At 40.5% G+C, this 27815-nt stretch overlaps 1 protein-coding gene across 2 annotated transcripts in view; it reads left to right on the forward strand.

Annotated features, from left to right (window-relative positions):
* SGSM2 (small G protein signaling modulator 2) overlaps window positions 1–27592 on the forward strand; it is a 528702-nt gene extending 501110 nt beyond the window's left edge. For both annotated transcript variants that reach the window (XM_073616693.1, XM_073616694.1), the window contains 6 exons: window positions 4425–4549; window positions 6179–6261; window positions 7598–7707; window positions 10029–10125; window positions 17715–17882; window positions 19562–27592. In XM_073616693.1, the coding sequence (XP_073472794.1) occupies window positions 4425–4549; window positions 6179–6261; window positions 7598–7707; window positions 10029–10125; window positions 17715–17882; window positions 19562–19650 (672 nt within the window). In that variant the 3' untranslated portion in view covers window positions 19651–27592. The remainder of the gene's footprint in view (window positions 1–4424; window positions 4550–6178; window positions 6262–7597; window positions 7708–10028; window positions 10126–17714; window positions 17883–19561) is intronic.
* Window positions 27593–27815: the final 223 nt, after the last annotated feature.

Here is a 27815-nt window from a genome sequence, read left to right on the forward strand (position 1 = left end):
CCTCTATCTCACACTACTCCGCGCCAGGAACCAGATCAAATAACAATATGTGATATAGTATAAATGTACAAAAAAACAGCTACTTAAATAATGGAAACGTGTATATAGGCAATAAAATCATAAAAAAACTACAAAAACGATACAAAGTCTCTTAATATCTTATTGCAGCAGTGCTATGTGTCAAAACCGCCAAGACACACATCAAAAATTAAAAATTAAGATGACTCAGTCGAAGAGAAGATCAAGGGAAAGCTTGAGCAGCTGTGTTCTGTAGGAATAAGGAGCTTCTTCCACCCAAAACAATCACCTCGTGAGGGGGAATCAACCCCTATGGGATTACACTCACCAGAAATTCAGCATATAAAAGCCTTTGTATGTTATTAATAGCAGATTTCCGCCTTCTCTGTACGGCCACCAGATGTCAGTATCACTCTCGGTTCATGCAGCATAACATGTGGGAGGAATAAGATATCTACATAGCGTAATATTGCTAAAATAGTTTTATTCAAAATATCCAAACACATCCCCCCTTATTCAGATCTGCGTACCAGAGATTCAGATAAATAGAGCATTTGTATTAAAGTGCACTGTGCCTGATACCACGGCTCCCGGGAAGTCCTCCAGAGTATTCACTGTGTGTGGCGAACCACACACTTCCTGGTTGCTCTCCGTTGCGTAGAACGCACACGTCACTTCCAGTAGATTATGCCGCTGACGCGTTTCGTCACTTCCTGGACGACGTGTTTGGATATTTTGGATATGTTGAATAAAACTATTTTAGCAATATTACGCTATGTAGATATCTTATTCCTCCCATATGGTATGCTGCATGAACCAAGAGTGATACTGACATCTGGTGGCCGTACAGAGGAGGTGGAAAGCTGCTATTAATAACATACAAAGGCTTTTTTATGCTGAATTTCTGGTGAGTGTAATCCCATAGGGGTTAATTCCCCCTCACGAGGTGATTGTTTTGGGTGGAAGAAGCTCCTTATTTCTACAGAACACAGCTGCTCAAGCTTTCCCTTGATCTTCTCTTCTACTGGGTCATCTTAATTTTTTATTTTTGATGTGTGTCTTGGCGGTTTTGACACATAGCACTGCTGCAATAAGATATTAAGAGACTTTGCATCGTTTTTGTGTTTTTTTATGATTTTATTGCCTATATACACATATCAAGAATAATATTATTATGCTTTTTTTTTTTTTTTTTTTTTTTGGGCAAGTTACCACAACACCATTATCCCATAGTTTTTAAGATCAAAGATACAACTATATTGGTGCCTTGTTAATTTTACATTGTATTTTTTTAAATGTAGCTGCCTACTCCCAATCTGTCATTTGAAATAAAACATAGCCAAGTATTATTCTCCACATTTTTTTTTATTGTGCATTAAAAAAAGAAAACAAATAAAATTAGACATGCTATCTGCCAATAGAACTTAACCAAAAGGTGCATTTTATGCATCCAAAAATATAGAAAATATACCAAATCAAATCATTATTTAACCAAAAAATTAAATAAAAGCCTCATGCATGTGTCCTGCTTCTTAATATAGGGGGTCAACAATGCCAAGAGTTGGTGAAAGCAAGGGTCTTTTACCCGGAGATAATTCCGAAAATCATCTGGATTATTCTCCTGGAGCTCCAAGCAAAGGCATATGACATAATTGGTCACGATTAATAAAGCAACCAATTTTTGGTCCAGAAACTCCTCCTCCTCCTGTTCCTGGACTGGACTTGGGTCAAAGCAATAACTCCAAGGCCAATAATAAATAACCTGTTATCTCCTCTGATTTCGCAACATGTCTGGTTGATGAATGGCCGTTCAGAAACTAACTGAAAAGCACAATATGAAAAGCGCGAAATGAAAAGCGCGAAATGAAAAGCGCGAAATGAAAAGCGCGAATCAACACTCACCCAACTTCTGCTAACATGAAATTAGCAGAAGGAGCCCAAAGAGTGGCGCTAAAGAGCTGAAAAACCACATAGTATGTCACTATGTTCGTATTTGTTGGCCGACAATTCCTTGCCATTTGTATGCAAGACAAAATCCAGGCACAAGCCTTTGGACAAAAGTCTGAGGTTTTGTCTGCGGAAAATCCCATCATGTGTACGAGGCTTAAGGGTAGGAGAAGAAAAGTGGTCAATTCATGAAAATGTATCGTGAGGGTGCAGTAGAGGGTAAAGTCTCTGGTAGTAGGATTTAGGTCTCTCCAACAGTCTTTTAGACCGTGTTGAGCTAAGAGATTTTTAAATGCCCAGAGTGCAAGAGTTGAAGATTTATCAAGCGTTGATAACATTCATTTTTAATGCAGGAGTAAAGGCTGTAGTATAATAACACTGATTTTTTTTTTTTTTTTTTTTATAAATCTTCAAAATATGGATCATGTTTTTGTTGTTTTCTATTTGCTGCCTACAACTATTCAATGATGATAGATGGTAATAAAACAATAATGTAGGAAAACATATAGTTTTTTTTTAATTACATTGTAATAATGATAACATTCATCCTCTTTGTAGAATTGAATGAATTCAATGGAACCTCAGCTTCTGAACCCAATTAGTGGGTCTTCTGTCTAAAAGCACTGTATTTAGAGATTATCGTTTTCCTGAATGTATACATTTCAAATTGGATTACAAGACATGGATTTATTATTCTGACATAATTTAGAAGAGACCTTTCACCCACCTTGCTTCCAGCTAGGTTTTCCCTTGAAATAATGAAGTGACAGTGTGGCGCTACTATAAAATGAAGTCTAACAAAGATGTAATAAACAATAAACAAAAATCTAGAACAAAACCACAATGAAATGATGGAACTGTGTACAACACAGTGAATGTGAGTAACATAAAGTCCACAGAAATGTGAGTAGGTGTGTGATTCCTGTGGGGGTGTCTTCAGTTGAATAGAGTGCTTGTCTGTAGTCAATTTCTGTGACACTTCAAAGGTAAATAAATACTCTTACCAACTGTGGTGGATCCTATGTGTCATACGACAAAGGGGTCATAAAGGCTTGGGATCCTATGAAACATGGATCCAAAGGTGCTCAGGTATTGAACGTAGGAAGATCGGGCAAATCCGATGCGATATCCCCAGCTCTCGGTCCTTGGATTCAACAGGTGATCAACAGCCAGGCAATCGTCTCCCAAAACAGTTTTGCCCCAGTTGAAGACCTCTTAGTGTCGAAACGCGTTGGGATAGCATTCCTTGTATCCCACATTGCCTGTACTTTTTAACCGAATTGTAACCCCTTTTTTCTGATCACTTTATTGTACTTTTATTTGATGATCGATTTTTATCAATAAAACCATCTGGTTTGACCTGTACCATTGCAGTTCTCCTCCCCTTTTTCCTTATATGGTTGGCCTTTGGAATTTACGTTGGAATATTTTGGGAGATGATTGCCTGTCTGTTGACCACCTGTTGAATTCAAGGACCGAGAGCTGGGGATATCGCATCGGATTCGCCCGATCTTCCTACGTTCAATACCTGAGCACCTTTGGATCCATGTTTCATAGGATCCCAAGCCTGTATGACCCCTTTGTCGTATGACACATAAGGTCCACCACAGTTGGTAAGAATATTTATTTACCTTTGAAGTGTCACAGAAATTGACTACAGACAAGCACTCTATTCAACTGAAGATTGCGATATCCCCAGCTCTCGGTCCTTGGATTCAACAGGTGATCAACAGCCAGGCAATCGTCTCCCAAAACAGTTTTGCCCCAGTTGAGGAACAGGAATCACACACCTACTCACATTTCTGTGGACTTTATGGTACTCACATTCACTGTGTTGTACACAGTTCCATCATTTCATTGTGGTTTTGTTCTAGCTTTTTGTTTATTACATCTTTGTTACACATCATTTTATAGTAGCCCGACACTGCCACTTCTTTATCTATTGGAACCTTGTATGTTTGAGTGTTGGCAGCTTTTGTTCATTTTGTTTCACTATTCTAGTTTAGCGCAGTCTTTCCCCACCAACCCACTTTCCCTTGAAATAGTTATAAGTTGCCCTACATGGCAACTGTGTTTTTTACTCTTTTTTTTATTTTTTCGAATGTTTCAGGTGACCCTTTAAAGATCGGTTTAAGTGTAGTGCCTACTGCTTTGGTTATATCGGTAACAATAATAACCCAACCTTAGGCTTGCTGACCCTTAACAATGATCCTACATACTTCATTTGATAAACATGCCTTAAATGAAAGGGGTAGTATGAGCCATATAACTCACCTCTGGACCTAATCTTCCAACAAGTTCAGTGAGCGATGTTTTCGATGGTTATCTGACATAATAGTTGACATTGAAATAATTAACTTTAAGTAGTAAACACAGTCATAGTTCAATCACATTTTTTAACTAATAACAAGCAAAGCAGATTGTGGATTAATTTGAAAGTTTGTGTTTTTATTTATCAGATTGAACTTTTGGATACTATTGCCTTAAACTTGCATCGTATTGATAAAGATGTCCAGAGGTGTGATCGGAACTATTGGTATTTTACACCAGATAACTTGGAAAAGCTCCGAAACATCATGTGCAGGTATATCAATGCATGTATCCTGTATGTAAAAAAAAAAAAAACTTTCTGCCTTCTTTTGTCACAGATTTTTGCAGGTCAGTGTTTATTTAATTCTGTATTTTTCTTAATTCCACCATTAGGAAAAGAAAGTGCACACTATATTAGTTTAGCGTTGCCTTCAATCAACATGCATGCTTTTTTTTTTGAACAGGTCACATGGAGCTCAGCTTGGAGCAGTATATTGACATGGGGAGTAGGAGAAAAACTGTGATACATACTGATTTATTTTGTAAAAGATGAAAAAAAAGTTGTGCGTTCCCAAAGATTAAGTCCTCGTGCACACTGTATTATTGTAAAACGCTGTTAAAAACTCACCTAAGATGTGTTTTTTTCAAACCAGTTTAGCAGTTTGGTGTTTAGGCGTTTATCTTACTGGCCAGAATTTTTTTTTATTCTGGCCATTGAAATTAAAAAAAAAACACTAAAGTGTTAAATGCACTTAGCGTTCAGGTGCGTTTAGCAGCATCAAGTTCTTTTTCTGCCAAAACTCTGCTGCTCCTGGATGCACTGGCAGTGGGGTTTTTTTCTGCCTCTAAACCCCCCTGACGCTAAACACTGCTAAAAGCCTTTGGGGTTGATTTACTAAAGGGAAAAATACTGTGCACTTTCCAAAGTGCGGTTGCACTCTGCAAGTGCACTTGCTCCAGAGCTTAGTAAATGAGTAGAAGCTCTGCTGACTTCCACCATCCAATCATGTTCAAGCAAAAATTCTGTTTTGTTTTTTTTTATTTTCCTTGCACGTGATTGGGTACTCTTTGCAAGGTGAAGCCTCACCTCATTTACTAAGCTCTAGAGCAACTGCACTTGCAGTTTGCACAGTCTGTTTGCCTTTAGTAAATCAACCCCTATGTGTGCATGGACAGATAGGTTAACATGTAGGGGAGTTTAGAGGCAGGAAAAAAAAACGCTAGACGCCCCTAGGAACTTTGAAAGTGGCCCCAGCTGAACAAAGTGCACACTTGGGTGCCTAACACTTACTGAGAACTCTCTAGTATCCTGTCATGAAATATTTGTGGAGCTGAAAGACTCAATATACCCCCTTAAAGCGGAACTAAACCTTCTTGTACTTTATAGTCAAGGAAGATTCCATCTTCGCCCCTTTTTGATCTGCAGTTGCCATGTTGCTGCACATGAGATCACTTATGGCACCAGTTATTTGATAGCTTGACAGTTCAGTTGGGATCACAAACAAATATGACGGTTATCATTCACACCATGCCTTGAATATAACTTTTTTGAGAAATTGTTAAAACAATGTGTTTAGTTCCATTTTAACTCTTCTAAAACATGAACTGTTTCTAAATATGCTAAAATGTGAATTGTTTTTAAACATGCGTGAATGGGTGTTAAATGCACTTAGCGTTCAGGTGCGTTTAGCAGCATCAAGTGCTTTTTCTGCCAAAACTCTGCTGCTCCTGGATGCACTGGCAGTGGGGTTTTTTTCTGCCTCTAAACCCCCCTGACGCTAAACACTGCATGTAAAGGATATCAGTTGGAAGAATATAGAAAGTGGTCGATAGTGGGAATATTGCATCACATAAGAAAACATTGATCCCATGTTAATGTTGTTGCTCTTCTAATTTCTTGCAGCTATGTGTGGGAACATCTGGATGTGGGTTATGTACAAGGGATGTGTGATCTGCTGGCTCCACTCATGGTGATTTTGAATAATGGTAGGTCCATGCAATTACTGGCTTCTCTTTGAAAGTGTGCGCTCATGGACTGTTATTCTTACAGTTTCAAAGCACTTGATAAGAACATACTTTTTCTAGGTCAGGGTCTACAGATAGTAAAGCAATATGAAAATCCCTAAAACTAGCCATATGTGGTTTTTGTTCAGTCCACAGATACTGGCCAGTTTAAGGATGCACCTACAAAAACAATTTAGTGATTGAGCTGAAAATTAAATTATGATCTCGGACATGAACACCTTTCACTTGATGTGCATGGCTACTGTTCAAAAGATGTTTCACAGACTTGCCTGTGTGGCAGTTCCCTGCAGTATCGTGGTTATCTTTATTTATTTTATCTATTTCAGTTACTTATATAGCGCCGTCAATTTACATATACATTGTACATTCACATCAGTCCCTACCCTCAAGGAGCTTACAATCTAAGGTGATTAGAAGAGATGAAGAAATAACTAGTCCAAAATTGTCCAAACCACTGCAACCACAATGAATGTAATGCCACGTACACACGGTCAGAATTTCCGACAGAAAAAGTCAGATGGGAGCTTTTCATCATATATTCTGACCGTGTGTATGCCCCATCGGACTTTTTACGTAGAAAATTCAGACGGACTTAGATAGAGAACATGTTCTATATTTTTCCGACGGAACAAATTTCTATCGGGAAAACCGCTCGTCTGTATGCTGTTCCGTTGTACCAAAACTGACGCATGCTCTGAAGCAAGTATGAGACGTTGTACGTGTTGTACGTGTTGTACATCACCGCATTCTTGGCGGTCGAAATTTGGTGTGACCGTGTGTATGCAAGACAGCTTGAGCGGAATTCCTTCGGAATTCCATTGGAAAAACCTTCAGAGTATATTCCGAAGGCAAAACCAGTCGTGTGTACAGGGCATTAAACTAAGATCATACTGACTATACACTATGTAGAAGTGTTGCATGGTTGTGACTCTCCCCAGCCAGAATTCATAGCAAAAAAAAAACCCAGTAGATGTTCCTTTCCCTGCTGTTTATGTTTCTGTTAGAGTGATTGCCATCACTTCCTGTGTTGGTGACTTCTTAATAAGTAAGGGGAAATCCCCCCAGTAGGAACATGGCAGGTTCAATACTTTCCCTTTTTTTCCTAAATTAAGAAAAATTGGCTCCAGTTCTATTTTTAGTTGTCAGTTGGTGGATTTGTATCTCAGAGGTGGACATTTTTTACATGAAGTTTATTTTTCTAAAATATATCCTGTTCATTTCTCTTTACAAATATGCATCTAGACATATCCTGCTTTACTAAAACCTCATCTAACAAGATGATATATTCCAATTATAGATATGTTGGCATACAGCTGCTTCACACAGCTTATGAAGAGAATGAGTCAGAACTTCCCAAATGGAGGGGCCATGGACACACACTTTGCCAACATGAGATCATTGATCCAGGTGGGTGTTTCTCTGAGAACACAGAGCATGCTTGTACCACTGCTATGGACAATAACAACAGACTGTCCAAGTCAGAATACATTCACAGGGAGCCTTTCTAAAAAGAATGCAGAAACCACTTATAGCAGAATTATTTCCAGCTTTGTTAGACATACAAATACTTCAAGTCCCTCTCATTTTTTTTTCTTAACCCCTCTTCCTGTATATGCATTTCTGTTGTTTTTTTGTTTTTTTTACATGCATTCCTCCAGAGTGCTGAATTCTTTTACTTTGTCCCCTTTATGTCATATGCCATAACTGGGGCTTTCAAGGTCTTCACTTTGATAGCGGTGCTATTAAAGGAAGTATCCAAAAAAGGGCCTTGCTACTGAAAGGAATTGATGTAGAGCACCCTCTACGATCCCTCCTCCTAGCTTGGGCAGATACAGAATGACATATCCTCAAAGGGAGTAGGAATGATGCTCAAAGATCCATTCTACCTGGTCAACACTCCCCCTAAAAAAGAAGTTTTTGTTCCCGATGCAGCACAAAGCCTGGGGGAGAGCTCTGAAACTTAACTGCCACAACACCACCCCACCCCCCCCCCCCGACTGTCCTTGGTTGCTAGGACCACTGGTGTCCTAACAAGCAATGATGTCATGTGCATCCCCCCCCCCCCGCATTCAGAGGAGGCCATCATTTTTGCCATCCAGACCTACTCCACCTTCCAGCACCCATCCTACAGCTGTGCTGTGTAAGGTAAGGGGAGGCACTGATTTAAGGGAGGCACTTATGAAGGGGGACAATGATGTAAGGGGGGCACCGATGTAGGAGGGGACGCTGATGTAAAGGGAAACACTGATGTATGAGGGAACTCTCATGCAAGAGGGGACACAGATGTGAGAGAGGACACTGATGTTAGAGGGGATTTTGATGTAAGAGGGAACACTGATATTGGGGGGGGGTGTTGTGAGGTAAGGGGGAACACTAATGTAAGAGGTGACATTGATGTAAGGGGGGCACTGATGTAAGGGGGGACTCTTGTAAGAGGGGACACTCATGTTAGGGAGGTCTCTAATATAAAAGGGAACTCTAATGTAAGGGGGATACTGATGTAGAAAGGGACTCTGATATTAGAGGGGACACTAATGTAAGGAGGGACTCTGATGTATGAGGATGTAAGTAAGAAGGGACTCTGATTAAATAGGGAACAGTGATGACTCTCATGTTAGAGGGGACATTGATAAAAGGGGGAACTCTGATGTAAGAGTCCACAATTTGGCGCAGTGCACTGCCTGTGCCGCTTTACTGCTAATTATTATGTATTGTGTGACAGTATTAAAAAATGCATGAGGGCCCAATTTATGATCTTGTACACACACATACTGCATGGAAATAACACAAAAACACCCCTGCTGATATGTATCCTGTGCTGATTGACAGGAAGTGGGTGTGTTAGCAGTGGCAGTCAAGACACTGTTGCCCATGGTGACAACACTGCAGCAACTTCACTGCGGGTGAAAATGATCACCCTGCAGGAGGAAGTACCACGGATTGGCATGATCACCAGGCATTCATTCTTTGACAGAGTCTTCACTTACTTAAATTGTAACTGAAGACAATTTTTTAAAATTTTGGATAAATTAAGGGAGGGTTATAACCCCTGTCAGTTTTTTTTCCCCCATCTATGCCCCATTTGGGAGATCTTCGTTCACTTCCTGTCCCATAGCCAAAATAGGAAGTGAAAGAAAATCCCTACAAAGTGAGTGACGTAACCGGCTGCTACTAAAGTAAATATCTCCTAAATACTATAGGCTTACCTATAGGTATAAAAGAAAACAAAAAAACGGACTTTACTACCGCTTTAGAGTAGACAATAATAATTATTTGGTATGGATGTTTTGTGGTATAGCTGCATTTTCATGTAGGTTGGTTAGGAACTTTTTGTGCATTATGAGTATTGATGTCCTGTACTAGGAATCATCAGGTTGAGACGTCATCATCATTGTCAAACGCTTTAATATTCCTATAGGGCACAAAACAGTATAATACATTATACAGTCATCATTTATTAAGTATTATAATTATAATACCCGACTGCATGGTCTGACCAAGGTGCTGTATGTTAGAAATAACCTGATTGGGATTATGTGTGAGGTTCATGTTGCCTGACTGGTTGCCTGTAGGGTCCATTTTAGGCCCCTGATTCACTTTTGCTCTCTCTTCCATTACCTTCTGCATCAAGCATACCATAGTCATCGCAGAGGTCCACATTTACAAAACCAAATTCAAAAGAGGTTCTTACAGATATCTAACATGCAATGCTCATTTTCTTTTGTCAGATTTTGGATTCGGAACTGTTTGAACTCATGCATCAGAATGGAGACTACACACATTTCTACTTTTGTTATCGTTGGTTCCTACTTGATTTCAAAAGAGGTATTACACATTTCACATGAAAACATTTTTGTTATAATGGTGTATTTCAGGGGTCACTCACTTTTTTATCACTCTGATCATTTCCATTCAACAATGAGTATCATTCCTGTTAGGCTCAGATTTTTAGTTTTAGGATTAAGCTTACCTTAAATACTATACTGATTGTATATACAATTAATGGATATGAGGCAATAGTGTTTTGAAGCTCCAAAATAAAAAAAAAAAGATACTTTTTAGTGGCATAGCAGGAACACAGCCTACCTGTTCAGTATTTCAGTTTTTCATCCAAGAGTTGTTGAATTGCACCAGTCTACCCTCTCTTTTTTGCTTGTATCCTGGGAATCTGAGATCCCCCTGTTTGTAATGCAGGAGAGCTGTTCCCAAACACACCCACTGCAATGTCCTCGTCTCTCACATACAGGAAGTCTGATACAGTATAAAACTAATAGGTTTTGAACATTTCATGCCAGCTAACATTCAGCTATCAATCAGATTCAAACCTTCCTTGGTGACACTGGACCTGGATACAGTGACCCTGTGAGCTGCTTTCTAGATTATGGCTGCAGGGGATTAAGTATTTAAAGTGTTTGTTAACCCAAAAAAAATAAAGATCCTGTTCCTTTAAAGCATGTTATACAGCACAATGCTTGTGCTGTGTCATTTGGCCCTCTGTAACACCTAAAAAACCTGGCTGATCCTGACAGTTTCTACCCCCCCCCCTTTGTAAACTGACCACGGTTCATCATGGCTGCTGAGCCCTGACACCGTGGTCAGTGTACGTGCCTCCGTCATCCTGCTCTCAGTCTCCTCTGTCCCCTCCCCCGTGAGCTCCATGTTTGTGCCCGCCCCCTCCCCTCTTGCTGCTCAAATTAGGGTTAAAATTACATTGTCCTCTTGGTTGATGAATCTAATGTCCCCCTGTGACTGTGCTCTATAAAAAATGCAGCTATATAACTTGTTTACAGAGCGCAGATCGGCGATCACGTGACCCGCTGGCTCTCTCCTCTCTCGCATGACCGCTGTAGGCGGCGGGGCCACCTCTCTCCTCCTTCCTTCCTGAATGATGTCAGTGGGGGATCCTTGACCCCACCCGCTGCAGCTGTCAGGCCGAGAGAGGAGAGAGCTGGTGGGTCACGTGATCGCCGATCTGCACTCTGTAAACAAGGTATATAGCTGCATTTTTTTTATATAAAGCACAGTCACAGGGGGACATTAGATCATGGGTGCTCAACCTGTGGCCCTCCAGCTGTTGCGGAACTACAATTCCCATCATGTCGTCTGGAATTGCTTTTTAAAGCAGACATTCACTCCAATGTTAACATCATAAAAGTACATTACATTGTCAAAAGTATTGGGACACCTGCCTTTACACGCACATGAACTTTAATGATATCCCAGTCTTAGTCCGTAGAGTTTAAGATTGAGTTGGCCCACCCATTGAAGCTATAAAAGCTTCAACTCTTCTGGGAAGACTGTCCACAAGGTTTAGGAGTGTGTCTATAGGAATGTGTGACCATTCTTCCAGAAGCACATTTGTGAGGTCAGACACTGATGTGGACTATAATGCCGCGTACACACGGTCGGACTTTTCACCTGCAAAAGTCCGACGGACGCCGCCGGACCAAGTCCGGCGGACAATCCGACCGTGTGTGGTCTCCATCGGACTTCCGACGGACCGTTTCGGGTGGAAATCCAACGTACTTTAGATTTGAAGCCTGCTTCAAATCTTTACGTCGTACCTCCGCCGGACTCAGTTCCTGACGGAAAGCCCGTTCGTCTGTATGCTAGTCCGAAGGACCAGATACGACGGAGGAGCAGGTTACTGCATCTCGCGCTCGCTGCAATAGGAAAAACTAATTTTCCCATTGCGGCGAGCGCGGGGGGCATCCCAGGCCCTTAGGTCTGGTATGGAACTTTAAGGAGAACCCCCTACGCCGAAAAACCGGCGTGGGGGTCCCCCCAAAATCCATACCAGACCCCGATCCGAGCCCCCCCACCCTATGTGAATGAGTATGGGGTACATGGTACCCCTACCCATTCACCTAGGTAAAAAGTGTCAATAATAAAACACAACACAGGTTTTTAAAATAATTTATTAAACAGCTCCGGGGGGGGGGGTCTTCTTCCGTCTTCGGGGGGTCCCTCTGGTTCATCTTCTCCCGGCGTCCGGTTGGTTCTTCTCCGCTCTCCGGCCTCTTCTCCCGGTGTCCCAGGTCTTCGGCCGGCCCCTCCGCTGTCTTCAGGTAGCTCTATTGCCAGCGGAGGTCCGGACTTCTTGGCTTCTTGGCTTCTTGTGTTCTCTTCTCTTCTCTTCCCCCAGATGTTGACACGACACTCTCTCCGGCTGGACTGGTCTCTGAAGGCTGCGTTGTGACTTATATAGGCGGAGACCCCGCCCCCATATGATGTCACAGTCCCTGGGCATGCTGGGACTGTGACGTTTTAGGGGGCGTGGTCGACCACGCCCCCTAAAACGTCACAGTCCCAGCATGCCCAGGGACTGTGACATCATATGGGGGTGGGGTCTCCGCCTATATAAGTCACAACGCAGCCTTCAGAGACCAGTCCAGCCGGAGAAAGTGTCGTGTCAACATCTGGGGGAAGAGAAGAGAAGAGAACACAAGAAGCCAAGAAGCCAAGAAGTCCGGACCTCCGCTGGCAATAGAGCTACCTGAAGACAGCGGAGGGGCCGGCCGAAGACCTGGGACACCGGGAGAAGAGGCCGGAGAGCGGAGAAGAACCAACCGGACGCCGGGAGAAGATGAACCAGAGGGACCCCCGAAGACGGAAGAAGACCCCCCCCCGGAGCTGTTTAATAAATTATTTTAAAAACATGTGTTGTGTTTTATTATTGACACTTTTTACCTAGGTGAATGGGTAGGGGTACCATGTACCCCATACTCATTCACATAGGGTGGGGGGGCCGGGATCTGGGGGCCCTCTTATTATAGGGGGCTCCCGGATTCCGATAAGCCCCCCGCCCGCAGACCCCGACAACCAACGGCCAGGGTTGTCGGGAAGAGGCCCTTGTCCTCATCAACATGGGGACAAGGTGCTTTGTGGTGGGGGGGCACCGCAAGGCGCCCCCTCCCCCAAAGCACCCCCCCATGTTGAGGGCATGCGGCCTGGTACGGTTCAGGAGGGGGGGGGCGCTCGTTCGTCCCCACCCCCTTTCCTGACCGGCCGGGCTGCGTGCTCGGATCGGGGTCTGGTATGGATTTTGGGGGGACCCCCACGCCGGTTTTTCGGCGTAGGGGGTTCCCCTTAAAGTTCCATACCAGACCTAAGGGCCTGCGACGGGGCTCGCAAGGTTTCAATCTTGCCAAAAAAAGCGGCGAGATTGAATTCCTTTTCTAGTCCCGTCGTACCCAAGTCACGTTCAAAATGAACGGACTTTTGCCGTGTGTGGGAAAGTCCGTTCATTCTGAAAGTCCGGCGGAAGTCCGTCGGGAAGACCGGATTCCGGAAAGTCCGGCCGTGTGTAGGCAAGTCCGGCCATTCAGAAAGTCCGGCGGTAGTCCGCCGGAAGTCTGGCGGCAGGTACGTCGGACCTAGCTTTCTAGAAAGTCCGACCGTGTGTATGCGGCATAAGGCCTGGCTCGCAGTCTCCACTTTAATTAATCTCAAAGGTGTTCTGTCAGGATGAGGTCAGGACTCTGTGCAGGTCAGTCAAGTTCCTCCACTCCAAACTCGCTCATCCATGACTTTATGGACATTGCTTTATGCACTGGTCCAACTCATTTGGTGGAGGGGGATTATGGAGTGGGGTTGTTTTTCAGGGGTTGGGCTTGGCCCCTTAGTTTCAGTGAAGGGAACTTTTAAGGCGTCAGCATACCAAGACATTTTGAACAATTTCATGCTCCAAACTTTGTGGGAACAGTTTGGGGATGGCCCCTTCCTGTTCCAACATGACTGTGCACCAGTGCACAAGCAAGGTCCATAAAGACATGGATGAGTGAGTTTGGGGTGGAGGAACTTGACTGCACAGAGTCCTGACCTCAACCTGATAGAACAGGCCTTTTCATCCAATATCAGTGCCTGACCTCACAAATGCGCGTCTGGAAGAATGGTCAAACATTCTCATAGACACACTCCTAAACCTTTTGGATAGGCTTCCCAGAAGGGTTGAAGCTGTTATAGCTGCACAGGGTGGGCCAACAGTCTTCCTTGGATGAAAAGATAAAAAGTAGCTGGAATAGTTTATTTTCCACAATAAAATGCTGCCTTCTGTGGCCTTCATGTGACCAAAAGGCATTTGATCACATGAACTCTGCTAAACTGGTGTATCAACCATTCTAAACTTTAAAAAAATGACATCTTTCAGAAAGTTTAAACTACAATGTGGATTCATGAAAACATGTTTTAATAAAAAGTATTGATTTTCAGATTATTACTTCTGTTATTATCTCTCATAGTTACATAATCAGGTTGCATGAAGACATGTGTCCCTTTAAGTTCAAGCAAAAGACAAAAATAAATTGAAAACCTGTATTCTCAGAACTATAAACCCAAAGTTGATCTAAGTTCTGAACATTTAAAGGACTGCTGCCATTTAGCGTATAGCACACTGCTGGCACTGTGGGTGTTAATTGTGCCTCATACTTCATTATGGAATTCATCCTCTAATTGTGTTTTTAGCTTATACTCCTCTCATCATAAAACTGTGAATGTACTGTACATGACCAATTTTACCAACTGGAAACAGGTCACTCATATTATCAAAAATTCACTTGGTTCCTGTCTAGATTTAGTTTTTATTATCAGGTCCAACTTTGACATCCAAGGTGAGGATCCTTATTTAAACTCTGGCCTGATTTGTCCAGTTTAAACAATGAGCCTATGCAATATGTGCGAGATTAGGTTTCCCTGGCTGCTCCATTGCTCACCTCTGCAGCCTCTTCTACCCAAGTATGCTTTGTATGGGGAATTCAATAAAGCACTTACAAAACTTTTTTGATGGTATGCACCAGATTCAGAAAGCCCTGCCACCATTTTTGGTAGCTTTACAGATATAGGTAGTTCTTAATAGCACTAAAAATTCTAAATGAACCCTTTGCACACTGCTATATACCACTACATATTTTCAGCAAATGTTTGCAGAAGAACATGGATTTTTTGTTCACATATATGTTCAAGCTGGTCAACTGTGTCAAAGTAATCTCTCTTTGGCCAGTCCCTACTCTACTCTGCAAAATGCCAAATACTTACTTGTTTCACAAAGTGGTGCTATGGCTGCACTAAATCCCAAAAGAATTACTTCCAGTTCATAGATAACAAAACTAGAGGTAAAACAAACTCTAAGCTGTCATACAGACACAGACAGAGCGCCTCGCTCTGTATGTTGCTGTGTAGCAGAGCAGCATGTTTGCCACCGCTACCCACTTCCTTCCCGACCTGTTACTGGTCATCTAAGTTGCTGTCACCTTCACAGGCCACGCACTCCTAGCAACGAATGACACTGATAGTGGGCGGAGCCTGATGAGAAAACCGAGGGACTAGCTCCCCACTAAGACAAAGAGAGGCTGCAACACCGCTCCAGGTAATACAATAGCTGTACTGAAGATCTGGTGCTGATCCAGTCCGTGAACTGAAAGACTATCAAAGTACATGCAAAAGAGGTGACCACACTCCAATCTTAAGAAGTATGAATGCTTTAATCGTAAAAATCCACGCATTACATCAATAGACCATGATACAACAGGACTATAGCAGCAAGGTTAACATGTTTCACGAACCAAATCTCTTAATCATAACAGGTTTAAGCAATTTGGTTCTTGAAACATGTTAATCTTGCTGCCCCATAATCCTGTTGCATCGTGGTCTATTGATGTAATGCGTGGATTTTTACGATTAAAGCATTCATACTTCTGAAGATCCGAATGCGGTCACCTCTTTTGCACATACTAGGTCCACTCTCTCCTTGTGATTGACAGCAGGCATTGGGTGGAAAATATAGACAACAGTAGGCTGTCTATTGGCGATGGAATCCACCCATTTCCTGCTGTCAATCACAAGGAGAGCAAACCTGATGGAGAAATTGTGTCTCTGAATTTCCTTCAGGCTCTACCTGCCCAATTACAAAACTTCTAAGCCACTGCACTATATGTGTGATACCTGCAGTGGCAGGAAGGGAGCTAATCTGCACTGAAGACGAAATGTCCATATAGACACTCCGAGCTAATTTTGCCTCCACACGTGATGCTTGCTCCAAATTCTTGTACCTGTTTCCAAAAGGGATTCCCAAGTCTGTGCCTTTTGCAAGAACTAACATGTCTCTTCTAGCCAAGTCTCCGGCTCCCTGTACTTTTTACTAGTCATATTGTATCCCTGCAGCAATAGCATGTCTCTGTTTACTTTTGCCTAGGGCCAGTAATACAGACAGTTTATCCCAATCAAGTAAAGCTAAAGGCAGACCACAAACTGCAGCAAAAGAGGGTGGGAGGAGCACCTACTTGGTTCCCTAGCAGTAAGTCAAAGTGGTGACACCTAGTGGCCTGATGTTATCAATATGCTGCACATCCACTTCTCTTAAGCAGCTATTATAAAAGCAAAGTGGCAGACTTCTTTTCCACTCCAAACCTTCCAATTAAAAATTGAGCAGGCCGTGGCTCTGCATAGCAAGCAGCCCTAGTTGAGCCCCCTCCACTTACTGGGGCATTGTCTGCCCATGTGCTAAAATGTGTTTTATTTTTCTTAATGCAGAAGATGTGAACTGAAAAGCATTTTTGGGCAAAAAAAAAAAGAAAGTAACTGTGTGAAATTTTGTCTTTCACATTTCCAAGATATTATACAGGTGTGCAGTGTCATGAGTAGCCCTCGGTCACATGGTTCAATAGCTCTTTCCTAGTGCATGCTTATAAATACCTTATCCAGGAAAAAGATAAATGAAACAATGCTGTCATGAGTTTCCCTTTTCCCTGAAGCTATAATAGACTGGGTCTGTCACCATGGCAGCTGGAGATTTTAAGTGACATGTATCTAGCAAGTTTGAAATGGGGCAGCCTTCAGGTGAAGAGGAAAGCATTGCCTCTGCTGTGGTAAACAGTCATAAATTGCCTCCTCTGATCCCAAACTATGAAGAGAGATGAGCTGGCAGTACACTAATAGAAGTTTATTTGAAAAAATTTGTATACAGAATGTTTGTTCAAGGGGTCAAGTTTTGATGTTCATTTTTCGCTGAAGAACTCATTTCTAACACTGAATGTGGTTTACATTTGGGAAAGTCCATTTGTTTTAAAATCAAATGTTAAACAAAAATTTGAAGTTCTTTTGAGTTACATTCACCAAGACATTGAATGTACGATCAGAATTTTCATAAAATTTGGATATCTATTAGTGTATGGCCAGCTTTACGTTCACTCACTTTTAAAGGTAAATGACAGAAGACAATGCATTTCTGACATTTTTTTTTGGAAACACCATCAGTTCCCTCTTTCTCCCAGAATGGTGAAAGAGAGGCATATCTACCACAAGATGAACGTGTTTAGCTTTAGAAATCCTCTTTCTTTAAAATGTATTTTATTGTGACATTTATTACATTACTTCTTCATGAAAATACACACCCTTTCTTTTCTTTTTCTGTTCTACAGAACTGTTATACGAAGATGTATTTGCTGTATGGGAAGTTATATGGGCAGCCAGGCACATCTCCTCTGAGCATTTTGTGCTTTTCATTGCTTTAGCTTTGGTACAAGTTTATCGAGAAATTGTGCGAGACAACAATATGGATTTTACAGATATCATCAAATTTTTTAACGGTAAGTATGCAAGTAGATCCCTGCTATGATTGAGCAGCCCTTCTGTTTATTCCTTAGGCGCAATCACACAAACCTGGGGTTATGCACTTTATACATTGTGCAGGATTTATAAGGTGATTTTAATTTTCTTTTTTGAAAAGACAGCAGATGGTTTTCATCCAGAACTGAAAGAATGTTGTAAATATTAGATGATTGGATTCAAACTTTTGTAAATGTGTCCAACAGTCCAATGAAGTGCTTTAAGTAATGTAGAGGTTTGTATTTTCTTCTTTATAGTTAAATAATTAAATGTGTAATTTCAACAATAAATTTGCCCTTTTTCTTGTTTATTTCTAATAAGAAACTAAGTATCTAAAGCCAAGAACAAACATTGCATGTATTGCACCTTAAAGTGGTAGTAAACTCTCGTTGTGTATTTTTATAATAAAGCTTACCTGTAGATAAAATGAATACCTCCTAAACGTGCACTGTTTAGAAGATATTCTAGTAAGCAGCAGCCATTGACATCCCTGGCACATGCGCTCTGAAGGAATGGCTGGCATACCTGCGGGAGTGACGTCATTGCGGCTTGGCCAATGAAGCAGCCGCAGCCCACGAACCCAGAAGGAAGACCGGGTGAAGAATGAAGCCTCTGCAACGTGATAGCACGCTGCTTAAGGGCTTCGTTTTAATATAGTAGAAATTTATTATTAATATAATTATTATGTAATGATATTTTTTTAGTATGCAATGCATACTTCGCCTTACAGGGGAAAATTTTTTTTTTTCAAAGAGTTTACTACCGGTTTAAGGGGTCTTGGACGTGGTGGCTGCATTCATTTTTTTTCCACACTTTTTTCTTCTTTATTTTCACCTGGTGATCCTGCACAGGACACTAGGGTGACAATCGAACTATATCTAGGAGGAGCAGCATTTTCACTCCAGGGGTTGTATTTGGACTATATTCCATCTCGTCGCCAAATTATATGGGCATGTGGTTTGTAGATAGCAAGGAACACTGGTAACTAATAACTGTCTGCAGAGAAAGATAGCACAAGAATTTATCAGCTCAAAAGAGGCTGGATGGATGAACAGCTAAAGTGATATTAAAATCAATTAAAAAAAAAAAAAACATGTCATACTTACCTGCTCTGTGCAGTGGTTTTGCACAGAGCAGTCCCAATCCGCCTCTTTTCGGGCCCCCCCCGCCGATGCTCCTGGCCCCTCCCTCCTGCCTAGTGCCCCCACAGTAAGCACCTTGCTATGGGGGCACCCAGCAAGCTTGCTTCCGATCCACTGCTCTGCATGTTTATTCACACACAGAGCCGCTGCTCAGCCCATCCCCTCTCTGCTCACTGGTTGTTGGCTCACTGGTCATTATTGCCAGCAGCGGGAGCCAATGGCCGATACCCTGGTGCACATCCCAGGAACGCGATGGGGCTCAGGTAAATATTAGGGGGCTGCTGCACACAGATGGTTTTTTACCTTCATGCATAGAATGCATGAAGGTAAAAAACCTTGAGCCTTTACAACCACTGTGACGAAAAGGCTAGTGCACCCAAATCTGATAGGCTTAAGGCGCACTTGCACTTGAATTTTCTGGATTGCATATATTGTCATGTAACTTTTGGTAAACAAAAAACGTTATTCTTTTAGCATTCATAGATTAAATACATGTGTTTCTTTTTTTCTTTTTGTAGAAATGGCTGAACATCATGATGCACAGCTAATCCTAAGAATAGCCCGGGAACTTGTACATAAGGTGCAAACTCTAATTGAAAACAAGTAAAAAAAAACTTCCACATTTAACTATGGAAAAGTAGAATCAACATCAAGAGGTGCTCTACAGGGCCTTCAACTGTGTCCAGCAGCAATGAAACGCAAACCTTTTGGGGAAAAGTCCCACCTTTCTAACCTATTTTATGAAAAAAAACATAACATCAATCGAAATAAAAGATAGATGTCCTGCCTAAGTAAAACAAAATGCATATCCGACATATATGTGGTTCTTTTAAGCAGGAAAGGAAAGAAATGGTAAACGTCTTCTGTGTTTGTGCACCAATGAACTCTGCTGCTGGAGTGGATAAATCATCTTGTCTTCTTAGACTGATACCCTTTATTGGCCAAGGAATTTATAAAAAGATGTTTCTGTTGACCTTATCAGGGGATACATTCCATCTACCACCATTTTCCTAATCATGATGAAAAATGTTTTGTATACTTTTGTTCAGCATGCAGCTGTATCTCTGTATTATCCCACTGTGATTGCCATGAAGGGCTGTTCAATGGTACCCTGGCATGAAATGGGCTGTTTGATGTAAAGTTAACATACGCTACCAATACAGGACATCTGCAAACCAAACTCCCATGAGCACTCACATTTATAGGATCATCATGTGCCTATTTTGTAAGCATGTCAGTAAATCGTCTATGGTTGGCTGTGTAACTGACACATGAATCTGGTTAGCGCCTTGGTTAGAAGTTAGAGCCGGTGCAAAGGAAGTTTTGTACGAGCCAAAGTCATCAGGGTATTGGGGATTAAGGAGTTTGGTGCTTATGTGATGTCACTACAGGTTCTGATTAGCGCTGATCAAGTCACTCTGAAAAAAATGTCAAAAGTGTTTCAAGTTATTTTAAAGAAAGGGTTAATTTGTGCCCATTATTTTTATAAAAAAAAACAGAATGACATTATCGAACATGGAATTGAAATTGTCCTTCTCAGGAGGAAAATAATTTATTTTACAAAGAACAACATCCTCCAATAGGTCCATAATGCACACTTAAAATTGGACCAGGTTGTAAAATAAAGTTTTTAGTTTATATTTTAATCAGTTGCCCTCTGCCAGATTGTTGTTGGTTTAGAGAAGGCTGTCTTGTATGTGACGATATCATTTGATATGGTAAGCGAGGTTTTCATTAGAAAAGCTGCCGTTAGTTTCCCACTCATAATATCTCAGCATATCATGATTTGTTAATATGATTGCAGTATTAATGGAGCCTGAGTGGGAACACGGCCATAATGCATGATGGCTGTATGCATGTCCTTTGTGATTCTAAAGGTTCTTTTACTGTGTTTCATTTATCAGTTGATATAAGTAATTATGTTATGTCTGTCTTGTCCTTGCTTAGATATTTAACAATATACAGTATGTGTGCCTGGAAGTCGCTGCTAGCCAATTCCTTTTTTCACATATAATAAGATGTCAGGCTGAACCCATACCTCTCACATGCCTGGTTTTGGTATGATCCAATCTTACTAGGACTAAATAATATCCATTTCTCCTGGTTCACAGTAATGTGACTAGGCCTGGATTGTGTTACCTGTAGGCAGCACATAGGTGTTTAGTTGGAGAACCTCAATAAATGAAAAACACATCGGGCAGCTGCCGAAACCAGTAGTCAAGGACCATATTAATATTAAAAATATTCCCTGCTGCTCACCTTGATCTACAGTGCGTCCAGAGCTGGACTTGCCTTATTTCTGCCTATCCTTTATGTTACACATGGTGTTTGCCTTTTCCTTTAATACCATGTGCTGCTTTTGCCTTCCCCAATCACAAAAGCTGGATGACTTTCTGTAGATGCTAAACCTCAGAACACTGTATTTATACAATACATGGCCTGTACCAATGTTCCCCAATTTCAGTCTTTGAGTACCCCCAACAGGTCATGTTTTCAGATTTACCATTATTTTGCACAGGTGATTTGATCCGTTTCACTGCCTTAGTAATTACCACAGCTATTTCATCTGAGGGAAATCCTGAAAACATGACCTGTTGGGGGTACGTGAGGACTGGAGTTGAGAAACATTGGCCTGTACCATTGATGGCGAACCTTGGCACCCCAGATGTTTTGGAACTACATTTCCCATGATACTCAGTGTAGTTGAGCATCATGGGAAATGCAGTTTCAAAACATCTGGCCAAGGTTCACCATCACTGGCTTATACAATACAAACTAGACAGCCCTTTTTAAACTAGAAATCAATAATAAATTAGACCGTGTTCAATGCTGACAGTTTATTTTCTTCTCAATATACTATACTATATGTATTTTGTTGACTCCAACCTCTTTACCATTTTAGAATAAAACTTTTTAAGAAATTAGAAGATCATCTTTTCTCAATGGGGCTGGCATGGAATAGAAATTAAGTCATTGCCCTTGGCCCACAGAGTTCATGTTTCAAGTGAAGCAAGGTTTCCGATTGCTGTAGGTAACAGCACCACTTTTGCTCCGGTTATATATTATACTTGTCCCTCGTATTTTTGCCATGATAGCTTCTGGACATATTATTAACTTTAGTAGTAAATCTACATGTTTGTTAATTAAAAGCATGTGCAATGATCATTTGAAAAGTGCAGTAGCATTAGAAATTAGACTGTGTTTTTTTTCAGTCTCATTAGTTAAGAGATGATGTTTGATTGGTTACTATGGACTTCTGCACTTCACAAATGGTCACTGGACACTTATGTTTAATAAAACTATAGTTCTTTTGATAAAACATTAATCATTAAAAATGTGTCCTAGCTCAACCTGTCCCAACTATTCATGTTATCACCAGTCACATTTGTATCAACCTCTTTTACAGCTGTTGTATTTTGTTGTATGGTGTTTTCATAATCCTAAAATATATTTTCTTTACACTGATGGATGCAAAGACCAAAAGAGAAGGGAACAATATTGCTAACAGACGTTAATTATGAATGAATTTAAGGACTTTTGTGAATGTATTGAAAAACAAGATATACAGTATGTTTTTTTTTTTTTTTTACACTTGTCTACCTTGGTATTCTATCGCTTTTGCTAATTTTAGAAACAAATATGGATAACTTCTTTTAACACAACCAACAGATCTTCATAGCACAAATTTAGGATTTTTTGTTGTTTTTAGAAAGAAACATTAGCTAGGAGAAGACAAATACAGGTAGCATTCAGGAGCCAATCAGTTAAGATAGTAGCCACCTAGCAAATTGAAAAAGTAACTCCACTTTTGTTGAGAAAAAAAACTTTCCCCTCAGGGTGGTTCATGTACATTGCAAGGAATTCAAAAATTGTTGCAGATTCCTGCCTTTTATTGTTCTGAAGAAATAGCTATTTGTCTGTGTCCATATGCAAAGTGAATGTGAATGGGGATGACTTTATAATTATCAACCAGCTGCTACACTTGCAGGGTTCTAATGAGGATGGCAGGGTCTGCTACCATTTAGATGTAATTTCCCTTTGGGAGTCTCACCAAAAATTACATTTTTGTTGAAGGGGGTGCCCAAAATCTGACTTGCATCTGGGAAAATCAGTAAGCCAATCACACAAGCAGGAAATGACATTTCTGGGGGTTGTTCCATGCACCATCTGTGTACAGAACGCCCCTAGGTTTCCATTTTGCATTACATTTTACAGAAAATTACAGCGCTGCAGATTTAAAAAGGAAAGATCATTTTTTTAATAACATTCAATTACAATATGTTGCGTAGCAATTGTATTTGCTATATTATTATTATTATTTTTAATCTGCTATTTTTTCCCATGAAAGTGGAGTTACAGTTTAAGTAAGCAAGGGGAATATTTATATCCAGCAAAAACCAGTCTGAAAAGATTGGGTGCCAGATTTAATTTTTTTAGACTCGGGGTATGTAGATGCTGTCATTTCACCAGCCCTACCACAAGCACAATAGAAACCTAATGAAGTAAACAAGCGCTGATGGAATTCGGCAAACCGCATGTTTGGGTTTAGCAGCCATAGCTGCACAGATTGTAGGCAGAACCAGCTACTGTATGAATATTAAAATGTTTAGAACACAGTGTCCTTCATGTTTAAAGATTTGTTTCTTTCAATTCAACTTATCTTTTTTTGTTTTTAAGAACAAACATGTCATACTTACCTGCTCTGTGCAGTGGTATTGCACAGAGCAGCCCCCATCTGCTTCTTCTCAGGTCCCCCACCAGTGCTCCTGTCTCCTCCTGTCTCTAAGTACCCCCCCAGAAAGCAACTTGCTAGGGGGAGTACTTGTGCGCTCCCGAGCCCTGCTGGCTGTGTCCATAGACAAAGATAGCGGGGCCTTGCTCCACCCCCCCGCATCATAAGATTTGATTGACAGCAGCAGGAGCCAATGGCTCCCACAGCTATCAATCTGTCCTTTGAGGAGGGAGAGCGGAGAGAGGCACTGCACTTGTGCACAGTGCTGGATCGAAATCGGGCTCAGAAAAGTATAGGGGAGGTTGGGAATCCTGGAAAATAGAACATTTTTTTTACCCTAATGCAAAGAATGTATTAATATTAAAAATCTTGAGGCTTTAAGCTCAGTTTCAGTTTAGCTATTCCTTAGCATTGCATACCATGACAAACATTAATGGTGTTAAACATATGATATTCAGCTCTTTTAGATGTACCATTGAATGATAGTGATATACATTCTTGTGAAAACATACTGGCTACAGAAAGACCATAGTAAGGACCTGTGTCTGCAAGATTTTGATCACTTCATATGGGTTTTGCATTCCCATACAAGTCTATGTGAATGCAGAACCTGCTTGAAACAGGTCAAATGGAGGTCAAAATGAAGTCAACTATCAATGAATTCGTTAGACTTTCAGAAGAACCTCAAACCATGATGTCATACTGATACCACTGACATAAGGCCAAGGCTCATCTGAACAGACACTTACTTTGGTATCTTCTGCATTCATAACACGAAGAAAACAAAACAGACCACCCAAATACAGATCAGGCCATCCAATTCAACTCTGCTCAATAGAACTGGTTCAATCAAGTCTTCATTTTAATATATAATTATATTGTTATATACTATTTTAAAGTTGATCTCTTTGATTTGGCATGTAATTAGTTTTACTATACTTTACTCAGTTATCATCAAATTAGACCAGCAAAAAGATAACATGTCTGAAAATCAAGATGTGCATTTGTATTATAACATTGGACTGAAGGTTGATTTACTGAATGAAACCCATTGCTAAATTATACTCACCGTGTGAAGGGTGATTGGCTCTCACAAAGCATAAAGCTATTGAGACAAGGCAGATCCGGTAATGTAAGTCAGCTGTTATTTTTAAAATTTTTTTTTTTTGTAATTGCAGTGTGTTGCAATCTATTGCATTTCTCAAGAAAAACTTAATTACAAGTGGAAAGCACAGGGATGCACATTAGAAGAATGTTGCTGCTCCCTCATAGTCCAATTAGCAGGATGACATCGACATGGATCAGTTATAAAACTATTTAACTTTTTTGTAGTCAAAAAATGTGAGGTCGCTTACCTACCTATGCAGTATAGCAGGGATCTCCATATCATAAGACTTGCTGAAATAAGTTGCAAATCTTTCCACAGGTAAAGCAGTATACCTTAAGTGTTTCAACTGTCCTTTTAGATGTCTTTCCAGAATTCAGCCTTACTACTTTTGAATATGTTATTGAATCTGGGATAAGGTGTATTCTCAATAGCATCACATAATACACCATTTTATACTTCATATTTTCCAAGATTATCCTAAAATTGTAGTACAGTGTGGTGTTGTTTTTGGCAATTGTGACCGCAGCCAAGCATGATGGTAACCAAAAAATTAAAACTCTATTTGGAATAGGTTACTTTTCCATTATACTGCCACATCATTTCTGTACCACCTTTCTGCCATAAAGACATTTGAAACGTGTATCTTGATTCATGCATACCCCTGGCTAATGTACCCAAACATATCTTGTATTATTGTTGAAAAACAATAGTCATTTTAGAAGTACAGGAACAATTTAAGACCATTTAACAGCCCTATATTATTCTGAATATTCTAGTCTTTATTATTCCTGATGTAATTTCCATTTATAACTAGAAGTGGAATTCGGATAGTTTTTTTCAACATTGCAAGGGAGTAAAGCTGTTTAACATAATAACAACAGACATGTTTTCACTTTTAGTAATCTCTGTAGAATAAATAATTCTGTGATTTACAAGGAAACATATTCATAATGCTACCACCTAATAAAATGGTTAAAAGGTTAAAGCCTAAGTGTAGCTAAAATGTAAAAAAGGAGGAAAATGTCAAATAAAAAAAGATGAATCAGCTTATGGGACACATTCTAATGACTAAGTTGTGTCCCTTGTGCTGATTTCTCTGTTTTTAATTTTAGCTACACTTAGAGCCCATTCACACCTGAGCGTTTTGTAGCTTGAAGCCTGAAGCTATAAAACGCTGGAGGGGGAAAAAATCAATTATTCTCTATGGAGATGGTTCACATCTCCACTCCAATACGCCTGAAGCCCTACGCTTGAAGCTCAAACAAGTTCTGGACCCTTTTTTGTCGCGCGAATCGGGCAGATTTGGGCGTTTTTCTGCTTTTTACATTGGTGACCTTTTGCCCTGCACAAAATCGCAGCAAATTGCGGTAAAAAACGGCGCAAAATAGTGGTAAAAAATGCCGTAAAATCGCGCGATTTTCTGCCTGAAAACACCAAGCTCAGGTGTGAATGGGGCCTTAGACTATGTTTAGCTAATATTTCCCTTATGTTTGGATTGCCGTTGCAGATTTTCCATCTCCCTGTTTGATGAAACAGTTGTCACAAGGACAGTGAGTGAGGAGAAATCTTGCTGTAGGAGCCCCAGATACCTGTAAAAACCCGACAAGGATTCTAATCTATTCCTACTCTATCCAAAGCTAAGAACTTAGTGTTTTCAAAAGGAGGTCAACAATGGCTGCCCACATATTTCTTTAATTATGATTATCAGAATTTAAATCATTACCTAACAAGTGCAGAAGCTGTGTAGAACAGTGTCTGGCAGCAGTTGATGCAACGGGTTCTCTTGATATGCTGCTGGTGCTGAAACCAGGTGCTTATCTACTCAGTAGCTACATTTTGTATAGGTTTAAGTAAACCCTACTGGCAGCATCACATCATTCCATTTACCCTACATTGTATGGAGCTGCGATACACACAGTGTACACGCAGGGCCTTTTAAACAAAGACCAAAATTTCAGTTTTGAGTATTTTTTAAAGCTAATCTGGACAACTTTAGCACCGTATTTAAGCCATAATGTAATGCTGTGCCAATTTAGAATAATTTTATACTTTTATTGCCAAACATTTTGTTGCCAATTTTTTGCCACCCATAACTTATTATGTTTAAAGCAAAGAAGCTGGAAGCTGGGAAAGGATATTCCTCTAATTGGCATACTATCTGTATTTAACATTTTTTCAGCTTTTTTTATCCATTGGTGTTTTATCAATCTATATTCTTTCAACTTTTATTTTTATTTTACTTAGACACTGAAAACCACACAGTTTAGTGATTAAATAGTGGGGAAAGACAATGAAATAAAACACATTTTTTAAATAGGCCTCATGACTTATTGAGCACATGAGACATAGCCTGTACAGGACTACATTTCGGTCCTGACGCTTCCTGTCTTTAAGATTTCAGGTACATACTTTAACAAATTACAAAGAACTGGATATTTTTGTAATATAATATGAATGTTTTCAGTATGTGTATTATTAAGATATTAATGGCAGCCTTTACCATAAAAGTTAGTCTTTTATGACATCTTTCCCACCACTGTGCCAATCTCTGGGCACATCGCCCAACATTTATTGTACACTGTTGTTGCTTTCTTTTTACATTTGGAAATGAATGTTACCCATCCCCGAGCACTGCCATTTACCAATCAGATCTATTTATCTTTAAATGTAAAATATAAATAAACCATGGTTGGAACTTTTGTGAGTAAACCTTTGTGTCTTGTTATTCCTTTATTTAATGTTTCCTTTGTTTTAACAGAATATAGTAATATCAGCTATTGATACAGAATCACTGAGATCGTATTGTACTCATAGAGTGTTAACTGTAATGCCCCGTACACACGGTCGGACATTGATCTGATATTCCGACAACAAAATCCTAGAAATTTTTCCGACGGATGTTGGCTCAAACTTGTCTTGCATACACACGGTC

Source organism: Aquarana catesbeiana, linkage group LG02, assembly GCF_042186555.1.
Source record: "Aquarana catesbeiana isolate 2022-GZ linkage group LG02, ASM4218655v1, whole genome shotgun sequence".
NCBI classification, from domain to species: domain Eukaryota; kingdom Metazoa; phylum Chordata; class Amphibia; order Anura; family Ranidae; genus Aquarana; species Aquarana catesbeiana.